The 20,824-nt window shown below is 34.4% G+C and overlaps 1 protein-coding gene across 1 annotated transcript in view; it reads left to right on the forward strand.

Moving 5' to 3' along the window:
- Positions 1–20,824, forward strand: part of LOC115884730 — a 153,392-nt gene that overhangs the window by 44,924 nt on the left and 87,644 nt on the right. Inside the window, exons 3-4 of the mRNA XM_030903382.1 lie at positions 8,393–8,445; positions 10,142–10,338. Coding sequence (XP_030759242.1) covers positions 8,393–8,445; positions 10,142–10,338 — 250 coding nt within the window. The remainder of the gene's footprint in view (positions 1–8,392; positions 8,446–10,141; positions 10,339–20,824) is intronic.

Consider the following 20,824-nt stretch of genomic DNA (forward strand, 5'->3'; position numbering starts at 1 on the left):
TTCCTCTTCTTGATGATTTCGAAGAAGTCACGTTGTTCCAGACCAGCTCCTCTGAGAATCTCTTCATTCCTCACACGGTCGACCCAGGTCTTAGCATTCGTCGTAGGGTCCACATTTCGAAGGCTTCAATTCGGTTTATTGTTGCTACCTTCAGTGTCCATGCTTCCACACCATATAACAAAACGGACCAGACATAGCACTTCACCATTCTGTATCTAAGGCCGAAGTTCAAATTCCTATCTGTGAGAAATCTTCGCAGTCTCAGAAAAGTAGATCTTGCTTGTTCGATCCTGCATTTGATCTCCTGATCCGGATCCCACGTTTCGTTAACCATGCATCCCAAATATTTAAATTGTGTGACCTCCTTGATGACCTCTCCATTTAAGTAAATTCTGGTGTTCGGAATATTGTTTCTGCTAACAGCCATAAATTTAGTTTTTGTAGTATTTATGTTTAAACCCAGTCTTTGACTTTCACTGTTAACCTTATTTAGAAGGATTTGAAGATCATTTGCATTGTCTGCCAATATCACTGTGTCATCCGCATATCGGATATTATTAATTGGAATGCCATTTATTTTCAAACCAATGGGACTATCGGAGATTGACTCAGTGAATGCTCTTTCCACATATAAATTGAACAACATTGGAGACAGAATACACCCTCGCCTTACCCCCTTTTTTATTTCAAAATCTTCTGTTACTCCCACGCTATGTATACGAATTTCAGCTTTTTGGTTCCAATACAAATTACTGATGAGTCTTATATCTTTTCCATCAAGTCCCAAGTCTCTGAGGTATGATATAAGAAGGTTATGTTTAACGTTATCGAACGCCTTTTCATAGTCTATAAAGCACATGAAGACATCTTTTCTCTGATCTTGGCAATTCTGTAATAAATTTGGAAGACTGAATATGGCTTCTCTAGTACCAAAGCCGTTCTTAAATCCAAATTGACTTTCTCTACTTACTTCCTCACATTTTTTGTAGAGTCTTGTATGCAGTACCCGTAAAAAGAGCTTAAGAAAGTGGCTCATTAGACTAATAAGACGATACTCTTTACACGAAGTTGCGTTACTTGACTTGGGTAGCGTGATAAACGTAGAACGAAGCCAGTCTTCAGGGATGTGACCGGTGTCATAGATGTTATTGAAAAGCTGTACTATAGTTTTTAAGTTTTGTTCATTAATTAAGTGGAACATTTCCGAATACATATCATCAGGCCCTGGAGTTTTATCGTTTTTCATTAATCTATAAAAAAATTCATTAATCTCTGAAAAATTAATTTCATTAATCTCTGAAAAATTTATAATAGGTGATATTTATATTTCCTATTATTATAGTTTTCATGTAATTTTCCAAACGTTTGGCAAATCTACATTAAATAAATATTACCTTCATTTAACAGTTAAGCAATAAAAATATTTCTGTAAAGTATACTTATTTCTATAAAGAAAAACAGTTATATTAAATTCCTTCCACGCAGATATCGAGGCTGCAAAATGATTTTTATGAAGACGTAAAAATATAAAACAACCAACAATTCTTCGAAATCTTTTCAAATCATCTCGTCTCCCCTTTTCCAACAACTCTCACACAATGCCGTCGATGGCAGTCACACAATGCGCCAGAAATTCGGAGAACTGTTTATATTCGACGGCTCTATCGAGATATTTCTCTTGGAATTCGTCCAGACGATCTTGGACGGGATATTACCTTGACCGTAACTATGTCTGCCAACAGGCGTCCACTTGAAATATGACATATATTGAAGTTACACTGCCATATCTTAAAATATAATTTATATTTTCCAAATAACACACTGAATTTATTTTACATCTGCTTTATTTTGTCTTTTAAAAAAACCATATAAAAGAGACATTGTCTCGTTTTTAAAGGAAAAGTTTTTCGAAAGAAAGAGTTTTCTTTGTATAGACTGTGTGCAAATAAATAATTAGAGCTCATTAAATGACATTTATTTCCCAAAATATATACAGAACTAGAAAATATACTCTTTGTTTCACAAAGGAATGCAAACATGCAACTTTTTTTTGAACAATTCTCTTTTTTTTTAATTTGATCTGCTTTGAATGGCTTCATTTGAAACCAAATGCATTAGTGAGTTAGTCCAAGGATGATTCTGTCTCTCTTTCTCTATCTCTCTCTTGGCTGTTTTACGATCTGGAATTATTCTAAAAAGTGCATTAACAAAAATATGACTGAAAATATCAAAATAAAAGAAAGAGAAAATTTTAAACCATTCTTTTAACACACTTTTGGAACAGCGTTTTTTGGAACGACGTTTACGATATCGCCGAATTGCCGATGCGTCCGTTTAAATTATCCAAAGTGTTCTCCTATTTCTAAAACGAAAATAAAGAAAAAATCAAGTGAATTGTGGAAATTTTTTCAGCCATTGAATGAAAATATATTGATCTACAAATTAGACGTAGAATTTTTTTAGAATTTAGAATGAGTGGGAGGGGGGTTAATCACTTCGACCTTACAGATCCATTGTGTCCCCCTTTCTTGAATCATAACTCATCATACAGTCCCAGGGCTTTGACAAAAGCCAGTATCTGGGACGGTTTTATAGAGGGTAGTTCTCCATCTCCAATATCAGTCGTACCAAAATTCATGGCACGAATGGTTGTCGTCTCGGCGCACTCAGTGATGAGGTGTACTGGTGTTTCACCATCTTCCCCACAGAATCTGCATTCGCCGTTTCTTCTTAGTTTCAATCTACTGAGGTGTTCATTGAGGAGACAGTGTCCTGTTAAAAACCCCGTGACAATCCGAAGATTGTTCTTACTCAGACCCAGGAAGATCTGTGATTTTTCTTGATCATAAGCCCTCAGAAACTTCTTCGAGTGTCTTAGACCATTGCAAGATTTCCATTCCAGGTTGCGGATGGAATCTTCCAAGTTCTTGAGTTCCGTCTTGAGTTGGTTACCACTTGGAAAAAAATTAGACGTAAGTTAATGTTATTAAATTTTATTCGATTTATCAAAACACAGCTTATTCAACTCACCAAAAAAAGTAGCAATCATATCGCCACCTGTTGAATTATGGTCTAGATATCGTGTTACCTATTAAGCTGAAATCAGATAATTACCTTTAATTAATCTAGCTTCATCAATTAGCATTTGCGCTCCAATTAGTAGATAATATAAACAAATGTGTTTGTAATGATGATATCGTGTAGATAACAAGCAAATATTGATATTTCTTATAATTTTTAGTTTATTTTATTGTGTTAAGCTTAAAAGAGCATATAACCACTTACATAAAACATAAATATGCGAATACATAGCATAGCCAACAGAATTATGAATTAAAAAGAAAATAAATAAAATATTTAAAAACAATATCAATATTACATTTTATCGCACAATTTAATAAGTATAGTTGTTTTAAAACATTTAAGTTCGGTTTCATTTTCTGATAATTCTAAAAAGGAATATTCTCTAAAAGAAAGATTCTCTAACTACGGATCCCTACTTGTCTAAAATTTACATATATCTATACATGTTCAGTTGACTGGGTATGTTTAAATATGCTTCATTTCCAAATCAATGGTTGAGAGATGAAAATCTTTCTCTTTGTTTCAATAAGTTGGGAAAACGTTATAACGGTTATATTATCAATGAGTACGTATGCGTATTGAAATATACCTTACTAGTTAATATTATTTGAATGTAAAGAAAATTGTATTATATAAACCGTTGTAATTACAACTTTTTCACGGGTGAATGCCTTGCTCCGGTATACAGGGTCGCTTTTATGTATAGAAACTGTCGATAATTAAGTAAAATATAGGAGGTACCGCAAAAAGTTAAATACAAAAGTTATAGGAATTTTAAATATCTATTAGCGCGTAATAAATTTAAGTATACAGGGTCATTTATAAAGCCGTGTCACATCAAAGTTTCATTTTTTTAAATAGGTCCCCCTGTATATTATTACATATTTGAATTATTCCTTCAATTCTAAGCAAAAATCGAAATACACACAATGTACAGGGTAGGTCAAATTCGACGTTTTTTAATGGAAACACCCTTTTCTATAGGAGATAGACGTAAACTAATATCGGTGTCTGGAGCTCAATTTTCATCAAAAACATGATGGTGAAAACCGCACATCAATATCTGTTACCGTTTCGGGGTTACGGGGTGTTTTTCAAAAATGTGCATTTTTAACAAATCGCTGTAACTTTTTTGCTATCGAAAATTTTGTATTTCTATAAAAACATTTCCAAAGCACCTTTTTACGTAGAATTTAATGTTTTAAGTATAATTTTTTTAAAATTAATAATTTAAGAGTTATCAACAGAAAAATTGATTTTTTATTTGAGACACCCTCTATATTTTTAATTAACTGAAAAGAATTTAAAATTACCTTTCCAAAAATATAGCACACTTGATATTTTGTTATAATCCCCTTAGAAATACAGAATTTTTAAAACTTCGCCACTTTTAACTAGTAGGCTTTGGACCCTTTATTGATGATATGTCCTTAATGGAACTCGAAAACATATTTTTCCAGCAAGACGACGCACCGCCTCTGACCGCCAAAGTTATCAGCAAATTTTTGCATCCAATTTCAAGAATAATTGAATAGCCAACCAAGATTACAGCCGTTGGCCGTTGAGGCCGCCTGACTTAGTGCCCATGGATCTAATCCTATCGATAAATTTGCGGAAAAATAAAGATTCCTTATTCTTCCGTATAATCTAGACAAGAATTAGAAATGATACTCTCATACTTAGCAGTTATGAGTGGGTATCTTTCACCCCCACTGAGTTAATGAATTCCGCCAGAAATGTTCAAAACTGCCCCGTCTGTCCATAACAGAAGACGGTCGATATGTCGAACACCTATAGCAAAATCTCATGTCTTGGTTTGCTATTTATTTTTCTTGTTATTAGATATAGTTTAAATGTGTTGATGTATGTGTTGATGTTGATTAAATATATTTTAAATAGTTATAAAATTCTGCATCTCTCATAGCAAATATTATTTTCGTTTTAATTGATGCTGCTCACAGCTAGATTTTTTTGCATTACAGCCGGTGCCGTTCAAAGCCTACTTATTTAAAGCGGGCGAATTTTTATATAGTCTATATCTCGAAGAGGAATCGAGCAAAATATCAAGTGTGTTATATTTTTGGAAAGGTAATTTTAAATTCTTTTCAACAAATTAAAAATATATAGGGTGTCCCATATAAAAAATCAAATTTTCTGTTGATAATTCTTAAATTATTAATTTAAAAAAAATATACTTAAACCATTAAATTCTACGTAAAAAGGTGCTTTGGAAATGTTTTCATAAAAATACAAAATTTTCCATAACAAAATAGTTACAGCGATTTGTTAAAAGTGTATATTTTTGAAAAGCACCCCGTAACTCCGAAACGGTAACAGATATTGATATGCGGTTTTCGCCATCATGTTTTTGACAAAAATTGAGCTCCAGACACCGATATTAGTTTTCGTCTATCTCCTATAGAAAAGGGTGTTTTCATTTAAAAGCGTCGAATTTGACCCACTCTCTACTTCAAACAAACCGTTTTCGAGTTATTGACTTTTGAAAATATCACTTAAACAATTTGATTTAATTAATTTCGATGTGTTTCGTTCATCATCATCACAGCAGCCTTCTTTCACGTCCATAGTTGAACATAGGCCTCCTCCAAACGTCTCCAGTTCTCGCGGTTTTTAGCTGTTGCAATCCAGTTAGTTGTTATTCGTTTCAGGTCGTCGGTCCATCGGGTGGGAGGTCTGCCTTGGCTACGCTTGTCGGCTCTTGGTCTCCACTCTATAAGTCTTTTGGTCCATCTGCCGTCTCCATTCTAGCAATGTGTCCAGCCCATCTCCACTTTTGTTTTGTGATTCGCTGGATAATGTCATCCACTCCCGTACGTCGGCGTATCTCTTCATTTCTTACTCGATCTCTCAAAGTCAGCCCAATCATAGATCTCTCCATCCGCCTCTGTGTCACTCTCAATTTTTCTGCGGTTCCTTTTGTTAGAGTGAGTGTCTCTGCGCCATAGGTCAAAACCGGGAGGATACATTGGTTAAATGCCTTTCTTTTCAGGTGTATTGGGATATTTGCTCTAAAGATGTCCCTCATTTTTCCGTAAGCCGCCCATACCAAGGTAATTCGTCTAGCCAGTTCACAGGTTTGGTTATCTCTGCTTATTTTGATCTCATGGCCCAAGTATACATATTTGTGGACTAATTCTATTCTGTTATTGTGAATTTGTATGTGTTCGCTGGGCACCACATTAGTCATTATCTTAGTCTTGTCAAAATTTATTGTTAGTCCAATCTCGTGTAATGCATCGTTAAGTTCTTGAAGCATGTCTTTGATCTCTCCCAGACTATCTGACACTATAACAATATCATTCGCAAAGCGTAGGTGGTTGAGTCTCTCTCCATCGATAACTATTCCTTTTTGTTGCCAAGCCAGCATTTTGAATGCATGCTCAAGAACAGTAATAAACAATTTTGGCGACATGGTATCGCCCTGCCTAACTCCCCTTTTTATTTTTATCTGGTTAGTTGTGGTATGTAGATTTACAGTTGTTGTAGCATTGTCTTGCATGTTTTTTATTATGTTACAATAACGATTCTACATTCTTGTAGCGCTGTTAGGATGGCCGGTAATTCTACCGTATCGAACGCTTTTTTAAAATCGACAAATATCAGTGCTAGGAGACGATTGTATTCGATGATTTTTTCTATTAAGGTTTTTAAACACTGCAGATGATCGTTGGCACCAAATTCGGAACGGAAACCAGCTTGCTCTTTAGGTTGGTAGAAGTCCAATTTTGCCTCTAGTCTATTTGTTATAATTCGGGTATATAGTTTATAAAGATGGTTAAGAAAGCTAATTGGTCTGTAATTTTCCACGTCTGCTATGTCTCCTTTTTTATATCAGAGTATAATTATTGAGTTATTCCACTTTGTAGGGATATTTTGATTTTCCAGACAGAGATTGAGCAGCCGTTGAATATTGGTCATTAATACTGTTCCTCCCATCTTTATCGCTTCTCTGACGACACCATAATCCCTCGGAGCTTTATTGTTCTTCATCTTTTTTAGAGCATTGTAAATTTCACTTACAGAGATTTCCGGAACATCCTCAGAACCCTCATTTTGAAGCTTTCCTTGTAGGTACTTCCTCGAGTACCAGTAAATGCCTCTTAGCTACTAGTAAATTTAAGTATACAGGGTCGATCATAAAGTTGTGACATGGAACATGCAGTAATATACACGGGGTACTATTTAAAAAAAAATGAAACTTTAATAAGCCACAACTTTATGACCGATCCTGTATACTTAAATTTATAACTCGCTAATAGCTATTTAAAAATCCTCTAATCTTTGTATGTGACTTTTTGCAGTACCTCCTATATTTCACCTAATAATCGACCGTCCATACATAACAACGACCTTGTATACAGAAATTTTAGGCTTGTTTTCACAATTTATCACCATTATGATAAAAAAATTACCATGTTGTTAACATGGTTTATAAAACATTTATAGTGTCAAATGACAACATTTTGTATAACAACAACATATGTATTTTCATAAGTTCCCATAAAAAACAAAAATACTTGGAAGAATCTTAAATAAACCGGAAATAAAAATTTAAGTTCAACTTTGGTGAACGACCTATTAAGCAACTTGGTTCAATCGTGCAAAAACCCTATTAAATTTGTTAAAGATAAAGGTAATTCTTCGAACAAACGTAGTAAAAGGCGTAACAGTTTCAAACAAAAAGCCAAAGCTCAGGTTATAGTCTTTAAGCTGTTTGGAAAGTAATAAAATTTGCAGAGCTAAACCTACACGGCAGCATGTCGAGCCTTTTAACGAAAACAGATCAGACCGTTCTGTTATTTTTGGACTGAGAATTCAACTTTTTACTTTATAAAAATAAAGTTAATAGTGATTTTTATATTTGTGTACAATAAAATATTAACTATTAATCCAAAGTAATAATAATAAATAATATTTTTGCTAAAATTTTGAGAACCACTAGATCTTTTCCGGATTTTCTATCTTGTAAATTTAATCTACTACCTAGTGTTGCCATATTATCAACAAATTACGTATTTTAAGTAAAAACTAAAAAAAATTTCGCGAAAAAAAAACTCAGAATCGTGTTACTGGGGTCGAAATACTACCCCTGTAAATATTTGCACTTATTTAAGGTTCGCCCTGTATAAATTTTAACTGATTTAATCATAAATTAAAATTAATTTATTATTTCTCAACTTAGTTTAAGACTGATGCAATACGATTGCTAAATAAAAGCTAAAAGTTTGCTTTACTTAATGGACTTTACTTAATGGAAATAATGATTGATGATATTTCTTTCTTTCAGGGTATTTAGGAACCTCCAGAGTGGTGCTAAATCATTTCGATGTATCAACACAGGTAAGTTGTTCAAATACTTCTATTTCTGTTTGTATATTTTTTCTTTTTTAATTTAAAGAATGGCCAAACATAAGTCAATTGGATATGCGATATTGTATTTAAAAGGTGTTAAAAATACATCTACCTTTGGTAGAATTTGGTAGAATCACACCGAAGTTAGATACATTATTTTTTGACACCCTGTATAATCCGTAATGTAGAAGGCAAAAACATTTTTATGCATAATTTATAAAAAAAATATTTCTTCCAATTTTAAAAATGTAAATGTAAACATGTACTAAATATTAAACCACAAAAATATGTAAAACTTTAATTAATTTAATCCAATTAACATTTTAATCTAATTTTGCGTTCTTCTAAAAATTTAATATTCATTAAATAAAATTTTTAATAAAGTAAAGTGCAATAATTAAATAAAGTAACAATCAAACCAAACAACCAACAAAACAATATATAAATTTTCAAATTGAAAAACATTTTTACCTCGTTTACTTTAAAGTATTTAACGTACGAGTTTATTTCTCCCAAAAGTCTATATATAGAAACCAATTTAGCAGAAACCGCTCTCTGGACTTTGCAGTAACCGTTATTCTCTGGAAATATATAAAAATTCCTCGAAGAAAAGCAGCAAGACCAAGCGGGTGTGGGAAGTGCGGTGGACTAAAACCTTGTGTCTAGGTTGATGCACTTCTTATCTCAACATCTCGAACGAACATAAAATAATGCTTTTTATTTTCGAGGAAACTTTAGATCACGCTATTGATGGAGACTGCATATTCCACAGAGAGGCTTTTATATATTATGATGTGAATATTTGGCTAGAAAATATTAAATTTCTTTGGGAACGTATGTATTTTTATTTTTGTAGCGAGATTAATTTTAATCTAAGTAATAAAAATAATTATTATCAGGGCCTAAAATTATTATCTGGCCAATCAAACCCAAAATTACTGTGTTATAAATATTCAATTCTTCAAAGTTGTTTAAACATTTAACCCCTTACCACTGATCCCACCTTTTATACACGGTGTCCCACATAAAAATGTAGAGGAATCTCTTAAACCAGAAAAGATATGAAGATTGTTGATTTAGAGAAAAGTTGCTGTGCGACTCATGTGTTCTACAATGTCATGTTTCTAAATCGAAAAAAATCTGATTAGTCTGTCCAACGACAAGATCCTTGACAGTGATAGATGTGTCTGTCATTTTAATTTCAAAGTAGTTTATTTTATTTTACAAAAAAATGAGTTGGTACGCCTAAAAAAATACGCCTGCGGCGTATGTTGATTGATATTACCGAGGGCTGAAAAAAAATATAAAATTTAAAACAGCTTTAAAAAAATAAAACAAGTTTTACCTTTGTCGGGGATCGATCTGAGGACCCCTCGCACACGAAGAGCCCATCACCCATATAAATTAAAAAAAAATATTATTACCTAATAATATTATTTAAATATTATAATAGGGTATAAATCAGAAAAATATGTTTTATCCGAGGTTTTATCCCAAATATCGTCAGAAGTAATCGATTTTTTTAGATTTCGAAGCACAACTTTGCAGACTTCACAAACGCGCAACTTTTCCTTAATTTAATCATATTTGTATCTCTTTTGGTTTACGAGATATATGCGACATCGTTTATAGAGACGAACGCCAGACACACATATCAATCTAGCGCCGACGTTTCGTTTTGCAGGCCGACATCCAGCATCAGGCGCTCAATTACGGGTCGGAGGACGAGATAATGGGGCGGCTGTACGGGCAGGGGCGGCGCAGGGAGAGCGGCCCCGCGGGCGGCAGCACGCTGTACAGCAAACAGGACATCAGGGAACAATACTGCATCTCGGAGAGGGGCTTGGGCGCCTTGGAGAACAGCAAGCAGAGTATTTTCGGGTAAGTCTGTTTTGAGATTTTATTAAATGTTACAGATCGTTTATACGATGTTGTTAACAGGTCGACATAATACACTCATATGCAAAAAAACCCAACGGAGAAAAATATTTGGTGAAATTTAAAACGTTATATTTTTGTTGTTTTTATTTTGGACATTTGGACATACTCCTTCAAATCATAATGCCTTTAGGAAATTTCATTGTCCTTTTGAGGCAATCTTTATCAAATAGACACTCTAACGGTGTTAATTATATCGATATTAAGGTGGCTCATGTGCACATGTAATCCGTGCACTTGCCATTTGCGATTGGAACTATTAGCGTCGGATCATAGAGAAACAAATAAAAAGAGACTGGCAAATTAAATGGCAAAGAGAGGGACAACGTTCCCGTAGCGCAACTCAGAACGCAAAATTTCGTTCTATTTATGTTGATCTGCGCATTGCGTCTATTGGGCCCACTATCTTATTCTAATATAAACAAGAGAGAAAGAAGCAGCCATATACAACGTAATTTCTAAATAGAAATTAGAACAATCACCTTTCGTTTTCGTCATCATGACAACCAAGATGACAACATCATGACAATTCGTCATGCATAGATAAAAGAAAATAATCTTCTTGTTCGTCATGTTTGTTAATTTTTCTTTTCGTGATTTACCTTTTTTTCTAAACTCTCCATTTTATTGACTTATGAATATGGATAGGGAACAAATTCCTATGTTAAAGACACCCGGTAAAATAAAAGTAAGTAGTTAAATTTATCATCTTATTAAGAAAAAAGTAGAAGTAGTAGTGTCAAAAATATTTCGAACCTCTCATAACATAACAAATTAATAAAATTAATTTTTTTCATTTTTTGGGTAGGTAGTTTATAGCTGGTTTATAGTAACCATAAACTTTATTAATATACCTATTTTATTTTTGTTTTAGGATTAAAACTGGACTTGAAAATGGTTCAGGATCATGATTCTCGTAAAGTCTTATTTGCTTGGATATTCACTTTGTTATTGCAAATAGGCAGTTTTTTCGAAATTGAGATTTTTAATGCCCTTTAAAAAAATTGGCCGATCGTTTCCTGCAGTGGTCAGTTCTTCTGCATTTAAAATTGGTAGGTGGGTGGAATAAACACTGTTATTTTTTGTTATTATATTATAAAAAGTTTATTTATTTTTTGTATAAATAAATATGTTTATAAAACAGTACATTTTTTGCTTTTTTTATAATATCCCTTATAATAGTAGTATTCTTTCGTTCTGAAAGAAACTGCAAATTTTCACTTAAACTGATTTATTCCCTACACCACGTTCCCTTTACGTGGTATAGGAAATAAATCAGTTTAAGTGAAAATTTTCAGTTTCAGAATGAAAGAATACTACTAATAAAGGCTAATTTAAGTTTTCCGCCAGCCAGAATGTGCGATAATGTCTTACGATACGTTTTATACCTATCTCTTTCTTTTTCATATAAAGCACAAATAATAAAGAAAGATAGCAATAACGACGTACGTCCTGCCATGGTCCTGCTAATTGGTTTCAAAGTTGTTATTCTGAGTTGCGCTACGGGAACGCGGTCCCACTCTTTACCATAGGATTTGTCAGTCTCTTTTTATTTGTTTGTCTATGCGTCGGATTGAGAAATAATTAAATATTTTACCTTAGTGTCATTTTTGTAGTTTGTGACACCAGAAGTTCCAATCCGACGCTGATAATTCTAATCGCAAATTGCAAGTTCAAGGATTACATCTGCACGCATGCATGATCTTTATGAAAGATGGGCAGTCGTATTTCCTAAAGACATTATGTTTTTAGGGTTTATGTCCGCAGTGGGTCTAGGAAGGTATGAGGTGGTAGAAAGGCACAACTAATGCGTCAAAATATCAAGAAATTTTGAAAAACAGTTTTGTGCCAAGTGTATTTCTTAAATGTAAATAATTCAGTTAATGAAAATAAAGGTTTTTAATAATTTTTTGTTTGTCCGAACATTTAGTTTTTAGGGCTCGTATATGCAGCCTCAATGACAGTATGAACGGACGTATACAGGCAGTTATAGCAGCCAAGGGAGGCAATACAAAGTATTAGGGTATTTTTTACATTTTTTTTCTGTTTAGATACTTGAGTATTACAGATGTTTTCTTTAGTATCGTTAGTTCTGTTACCGTTATTATTGTTTATTAAAACCAGGACTGTATCATTAGCTTTTCACGTTTTCTTTAAATTTACTACAGAACATCCAATGCAGGGTAATATGGCGTTATGACAATAATCACCAAAACCATTTTGTCATATTAAAAAATTACATCAAAAAGGAATGATAATTGAAAAAATTGCAAATTGATCGTTATCAGTTCATTTCGCTCTTAAAAATTAACCAAATCATGTAATGACATTAATCAAAAAACAAAATGATCAGGAGTCATGGTTCTGACAGTAAAATTATATTTTAGGACAATTTACACACGAATTTACTGCACAGGATGTTTTATAGTCAGGGTAAAAAACAACCCTTTTATTAACCCTGTATACTATGTCAAATGCTAAAGTTTATAAAAAAGTTAGTTTAGGAATTAAAGTTGATATAATTATTATACGACTTGCAAAAAAAAAATTATAAAAATAGGGCTAAAAATAACAAAAATATAACACTTTAAATTTGACAAAAATTCCTTTGTTGCGTTTTTTTGCATCTGAGTATATTATCTATATACATCATATTCTATATTCTATATATCAGTACTTTTACTTAACTTAACTCCATACGTGATACTAAAAAACTGAATTGGCTATAGTAAAAAGCGAGACCAGCTACAATAAGCATTGTATGTACAGGGTGAGTCAACGATAGAGTAAAGTCCATTATCTCATTTGTTTCGAGGTTTACAAAAAAATATTAAATATAAAAGTTATAGAGATGGTTAAGATACATATTTTAAAATTATTATACAGTATACAGGGTGCTTCAAAAAAGTGTGGCGAATATAACATATGTTTTTTTTAAATGCAACACCCTATTTTTTATTTTATTTTTAGATTCTACGTAAAATTCCATTACTTTTTTATATATAATGTTATATACCTAAAATTAATAGTTTTTGTTATATTTAAATTTGTTTAAACAAATGTTAGATTGCAGTGGGTTAAAAAATTGTCAATGATGGCATTGATTCTGAAGTTGGACAACTAAAATTTGGTAGGAGAATTTTATAGAGATATAGAAAAAGACCTATGTAAAGATATTTAGTTAGATGTTACAGGGTGTTCAAAATATATTTAGGAATTTCAACTAATTAAAATTAAGGCATTTCAATTTTTTAAATGATACACCCTATATATTATCATTTTTTCTGATAGATTTTACCAAATTCTTCAACTTTTGTTAAGAATGTCATATACCTATTTTTATTAGTTTGCGATTAATTCCTATTTTTTCTATTTTTACCCATATTATTAATACAATTGCGCTATAACATCATAGTTGCCATGACAAAAAGTAATAATTATGACAATTTCATGTCTGTTAAGCAAGTTAAGAACAAAATTTGAATTTTAGTTTAATTTGTTGTAATAAGTATAAATGGTAGAGATAACAGATTTTCTTGAAATGAATTAGTCAATGTGAATGATATACACGGACAAGCTTAGAAAACCACATTTTTTGGTTCAGTACTATTTATTATATAGTACTTTGCTAACTACTATAAGGATAGATGTATATTATCTAGAAAACTTACTAACTATATTATCTGCATCGTGTAATGGGACGGTTTCGTGGCAGTAGTAATATTGGCTTTACCAAATGAATTATAAATCAGAATTACTAAGAGAAAAAAACTATACTGTATGTCGAAGAAAATTCATATATCAGTAGTCTTTAGCAATTAGGTAATCTAATATTACCCTAATCTGTGGCTATTCGCCCCGACAAAAAATCCCAAGTGTCATCTTTCATAATATAGAAATACACCAAGAAATTCACTACTGCGATTTAGTTTATTTGAGTTAAGTTAATTAATTTTAACTAATACCAGCAATTGTAACTAATTATGAAGCTACTTGTTAAAGGTGAGTAATAAATAGTTTTGTTTTGTCATGGCAACTATGATTTTATAGGGTAATTGTATTAAAAATATGGGTAAAAATAGAAAAAATGGGAATAAATTGCAAACTATTAAAAATAGGGATATGACATACTTAATAAAAGTTGAAGAGTTTTGTCAATCTATCAGAAAAAATAATAATATATAGGGTGTCCCATTTAAAAAATTTGAGATTTTTAATTTTAAGTAGTTGAAATTCATAAATATATTTTGAACACCCTGTATCATTTAACTAAAATATCTTTACATATATCTTTTTTTTCATCTCTATATAACTCTCCTACCAAATTTTGGTACTCCAACTTCAGAAACAATGGCACCACTGACAATTTTTTACCACACTGCAATTTAACATTTGTTTAAATAAATTGAAATATTACAAAAACTAATAATTTTAGGTATATAATATTATATATAAAAAAATTATGGAATTTTACGCAGAATCTAAAAATAAAATAAAAAATGGGGTATTGCATTTAAAAAAACATATGTTTTAGCCGCCACACATTTTTGAAGCACCTTGTATACTCTATAATAATTTTAAAATGTGTATCTTAACCATCCCTATAACTTTCATATTAAACATTTTTTTGTGAACCTTGAAACAAATGAGATAATGGACTTTACTTTATCGTTGACTCACCCTGTATATAGTCAAAACACGATGTAAACTTCCTAAAATAGAATACAGTAGTACAATGTAATAAATATGAATTATTCCAAAAGATTTACCTTAACCTATAATATTACACGAACTCCCCTAAGTTAGAAGGAAGCTTAAAACAATATTTATTCAGAACTACATCTGGTAGATTGTTCTCGACAATCGAACAGAGCACGGTATAGGCGAGACTTTAAGTAAGTAAAGATGAGTAAATATTTTTATAAAACCCATATTCTCCCTTTTCAGTTCGAAGTTTAGAACTGTTGAGAGGGATGAATTTTGCCATAGTCGGAACCAAAACATACGTTTAAATTCTATGGAATAACACAAAGATAGAGCATACTTGGTTGAAGGAGAATTATAACTATAGAATAAGTCTGAATACCCTATACAAAATATAATTTTGCAACTATACCGATTTTATACATACCTAACAACTTAATAAAAATAATTTTTAGTGATATTTAAATAACAGTTAAATTTACTCGGGAATAGTATGGGCTACAGAAAGAAAAATTTACAAAATATAAGTTATTTTTAAAAAGTTATTTTTACAGTGAAACTCCTGTACGCGCCATGGGAGTAAAAATTGAAGGCCGTGACAAACGAAAAGCGAGAGGAAAAGTGGTAACGGAAGAAAATGTGGGTCGATTTCGGCATAGTTGTGAGCGGGCTACTAAGAGTGGGTCCCAGGTGGGACCCTCCACTGCGGCCGCGAGGGCCTATTGTGGCTCAATTTCTACAAGCTCTATAATAGAAAATATCATTAAAGTTCACCCTCAAGACCCAGCCTTTTAACATAGGCCGTTATGTCCGAGGGTGATATGTCTCCTAGGTCTGATAGGTCTAGCGTGGGTTTGCCAAACACCTCAGACCTGGTCCTGCCTCCAGCGGGACAGGTACACATAACGTGCTTCATTCTTTCGTCATCTTCCATATAGAATCGGCATTCGGCGTCTTCCACCAATCCCATCCTCTGTAGGTGTGATCTTAGGCGGTAGTGAGCGTACGCGCTCCATTCCTACCAGCCTTCAAGAGTTCTTCTGTTCTACGTTTGGATGGCCCTGCTAGGATTTTCTTGGCATGTTCCATTCTGGGACTGTAATTCCAGTCACGAAACGTCGCACCCCTAAAACCCATTCACAGAGCCTGTCTCTTGGGAGATTTTTTGGCACGCTAAGTGTCAGTTCTGGACCCACGAACGGCCAGCCTGTACCAATTTTGGCGAGGGAATCAGAACGTTAATTTCCCTCTAGGCCGACATGTCCCGGTATCCATATTAGCGACATTTTGTTCCTATCTCCTAATATATTGAGTAGTTTCTTACAATGAAAAATCGTCATATACGTGCTTTCAGCGCGGCATTAATACTTATTGTTTTCCCGGTGTATTGCTGTTCTACCAGCAGTTGCACACAGGTTTCAATAGCATATAGGTCAGCTTGGAAAATTGTGGCGTGTTTTCCAAGACTGTGGTAGATCTCAGCCTTTGGACTGCTGCAGTAAATTTCTGCGCCAGATCCTTTTTCGTTTTTGGATCCGTCCGTGTACCAACATATTTCCGCATGTAATAAACCGTTTCTTGGCTTATCCCATTCGTCCCTATTCGGAGACAGGACGTTGTAGGTGCGTGTCAAGAGTTGGACTGGTGGTGTGAGATCCGAGACCATTCCCAGAATCTCATCCGACTGTAGTTCGTCGACTAGTCGGTTTTGTATGAACATGATTGTTCCTTGGCTTTCTCGTGCGGGCTACAGGATAACGCCCTCGACATTTCGAACCGATGCGATGTCTCTAAATGGGCGAAAAAATCAGGATTTTTCTTAATTATGTGTCGATTGGAACCAAACTCGGCACGTGAATAGAGGTACACGAATGGAGTCCTCAGACGGATAGATGGACAAACAGACGAAAGTAAGAAGAACTTTCACTTCAAATATGCTTATATAGTGCACACACAATTTTTTAATAAATTAATTATATTTTAATACATAATTCATATATTTGTCTTGATCATAATTTGAGAAAATTAATAATAAAAAAATCTTTCGCTGAAATATTTTAAAATATTATGGCGGGATTTAAAAAGGTAAAAAGTAAGCATTTAGCAAAGCTTGGAGACTCTAATGAGGTGCCAGCTCATTTAATCTAATGAAAAAGCGGCATTACAAAAGCATACGTGTTCATATCTCGCCGAGATGATTTTGAAAGTGAAAAAAAAAGGAAATATTAAAACTAGGGCTTTGAGCAAAGTTAATTTAAACTAGTTTTTTCGTTTTTTTTTTAAGAAAAATAATTTTATAGGTACGTATTAAACTTTTTTTTGGTGAAATTAACTGGCAATTTTGTGGTTTTAGGGTAGCATTTGATTCTGGTTTTATATTATTGGTATTCTGAAACTCGAAGAATATTTCAATAAAAATACAGATTTTTCCCTTAAATGAATTCATTTTATTTAATTATTAATGTTTTGTTAAGAAATCTGTTAACAAAAATGTAAATATTTGTATCTCTAGCTCCAGTAATACTCAGTTAAATAAAACTAAATAATAAAAAGATAAGTTTGAAGTTTGTTCAGAACGTGGTTAATTATGCTCTAAAGTTCGAGAATTTAGCGTAGTGGAAGAACACAAAATAGTTTAGTTTGTTTCCTTCAACTTTGAATATTTTTATATATCAGTTTTAACTTTTTCCAGAAAATACAGCAACAGCATTATTAAATAATTATAATGGTTTTATAAAAACAAAAAGTAAAAGTAAGTCTCAAAATGAATTTAGCAAAAACTAAAGTAATGTGAAAATATTTGGATACACAGCTCGGGATCTCTACTACCAGAAATCAACAGAAGAATTAAGTTAGCATGGAGTACTTATGCAAGACATTAATCATACTCAAATATAGAATGCCACTTTATCTCAAGAAGAAAACATTCGTCCAATGTATACTCCCAGTCATGACCTATGCATGCAAAACCTGGACACTTAAAACCAACATCATAAAGAAACTGCAGGTCGCACGATGCTCAATGGAACGAAATATGCTGGGAATAACCAAGAAAAACCGTAAAGGAATAGAGTGGATATGACAAAAGACCCTGGTAATAGATGTCATCAACATAATCCAATCCCTCAAGTGGCAATGGGCAGGACAGCTGGAAAGAAGGACGGACAGCAGATGGACCACAAAAATTACAGCATAGTACCCACGAGGAATTAAGAGATCTATAAGAAGACCAAACTTCAGATGGGATTATGATGATATTAGGATATTGATATTAGGATATTAGCAGGGATAACTTAGTTGGCCCGAATAGCCAACATAAACAATTGACCCAACTACAAAGAGAGTATCAAAATACATGTAAGAAAGGCTACACCATAATTGGAAATGGTTGAATAAGCTAAAAATGATGATGATAAATGGTTTTATGTTGATATTATCTATTCGATGATTATTATAGTGATTTTTTTTTCACTATAAGGGACCGGAAACACTGCGACCTGTGAGGCCTATTGTGTTTGTCCCCTTTCTATAACTGCACCCATTCTCCAACTTATGCAGGTCCTTGATAGGATGGGAGCATAGTTCCTCCGGTTCTAGCCTAGCTTACCCAAATAAAAAGTGTCGCTTGCGATCCAGAGCCTCGCAGTGACATATTATGTGCTCCGCTGTTTCAGGATCTTTATCGCAGAGTCTGCAGCAAAGACTTCCTTGATACAGGTTGAGTTTGTTCAGGTAACACTTGACAGCCATATGTCCTGTTGTAATCTGCAATTTATTCCTGCTAAGCATTAGCAGCTCTTTTGCGGTTTTAGAGCTAGGTCCTTGGATAAAAACCTTGCTGTGCCTGTGCCCCTATCTGTTTCTCCAGTGGACATTCTGCTTTTCCCTGATCCAGAGTTTTAGTGCACTACGGGCCATACATTTGGGTATTCGCAGTACTGGCTCTGGACCAAGATAAGATGCCGATGATCCTTGCCTAGCTAGCTCATCGGCTTTTTAGTTGCCTTGGATGCCGCTGTGGCCCGGCACCCAGAATAATTTAATTCTGTTCCTTCGAGCCAGAGCTTCCAGTTCACCTAGGCATTCTCAGACGAGTCTCGACGATACCTTTGGGCTCATAAGCGCCCCAAGTGCCGCCTGACTGTCTGAGCATATATTGATGAGCTTATCTGAATAAGCTCTTCTATTGTTTTCTCTCGCACATTGTAGAATGGCGAAGATTCCTGTCAGGAATACGGTTGAGTGTTTACCCAAGGAAAAGGATAAACTTACCCTTGGACTTTCCCCAAATACTCCAGCTCCTGTTCCTTCAGCGGTCTTTGACCCGTCTGTATACCAGGTTAGTCCATCCTGAAGGAATGTTATCTCTGTCCACATTCCTCGATCCATTTTGTTCACCTCGAATGGTTTGTGGTAGTGATAAAGAGGGGTCATTTGGTCCGATCTCATTTGGAGTAGAGGTCCCCCGATAGGATATCCCATCTTTGAGTGTCCTGTTGCTGCCCTATTTTCCAGAGACAAGACACTTTGTTGTCGATAGAGTCTCATTTTTGCCTCCGCCTGGATCACTATGTGAAGAGGCGGAAGGTCCAGAAGCGCCTCCATTGATGCAGTGGACGTTGCAAGCAAGTCTTTGCACCTTGCTGAGGCTGAGCATTGTTGTTTGTTGCATTACCTTAGGCCACCATACCAAGGATGCATATGTTACTAGACCTCACCACTCCAGTGTACAGCCAGTGCACCATCTGTGGTCTGAGGCCCCAGATTTTTCCATGAAGGCGTCTGACTACCGCTAGTGTAGTCACCGCCCTCCTTGTGACATTTTCCAAATGTCGGTTCCAGGTCAGTTTGGTATTAAGCGTGATTCCTAGATACTTGACCTTCCCCGAGAGAGAAATCTCATCACAGCAGAGTCTTAGAAGGCCTAGTCCCTCAAGTATTGTGCGCTTGGTGAAGGGGATTATTACGGTCTTTGTAGGACTAATATTTAGTCCCTCCTGTGTCACCCATGATTCCACAATCTTCAAGGCCCTTTGCGCTCAAGGCCCTTCGCTCCCTTACTGTTGTGTTAAACTTACCTCTGACTAACACGACCAAATCGTCTGCATATCCCAGAGTGTTGAAACCAGCCCTGTTGAGACTATTAAGCAGTCCGTCCATAACCAGATTCCATAGCAGAGGGGAGAGAACTCCCCCCTGCGGGCATCCTTCCGCCACCCGGACTGCAACAGTCTCATTTAGTAGGGTGGTATATGCAACTCGACTTTTGAGCATGCAGTCTATCCACCTGCAGCAGGTCTCCTCTAGTCCGAGGTTCCTTGTAGCTCTTGTCAGTGACTGAAATGAGATGTTATCAAACGCCCCTTCTATGTCGAGGAATGCCCCTAAAAGCACTTCTCTTGTTTCGAACGTCGACTCCACTTTGCTTACTAGCTGATAGAGTGCCGATTTGGTTGATCGTCCTGCTGTATAGGCATGCTGGTCTTGGTGAAATGGTCTTTTTCCCATTATTTCATCCCTAACATACCTGTCCATTAGTTTCTCAAGAGCCTTTAGTACGAACGACATAAGAATGATGGGCCTAAAAGCCTTTGTCGTAGACTAGTGCAGACGCCCATTCTTGGGTATAAAAGTTACCCTGGTCAGCCTCCAAATTCTCGGTAAGGTCAGACTAGCTCTTAGTAGTGTACAAAGTTTGCTCGTCAGTAGGTCTGGTCCTTTCTGG

Source organism: Sitophilus oryzae, unplaced genomic scaffold (genome assembly GCF_002938485.1).
Source record: "Sitophilus oryzae breed Bouriz unplaced genomic scaffold, Soryzae_2.0 scaffold_347_pilon_pilon, whole genome shotgun sequence".
Classification (NCBI taxonomy): Eukaryota; Metazoa; Arthropoda; class Insecta; order Coleoptera; family Curculionidae; genus Sitophilus; species Sitophilus oryzae.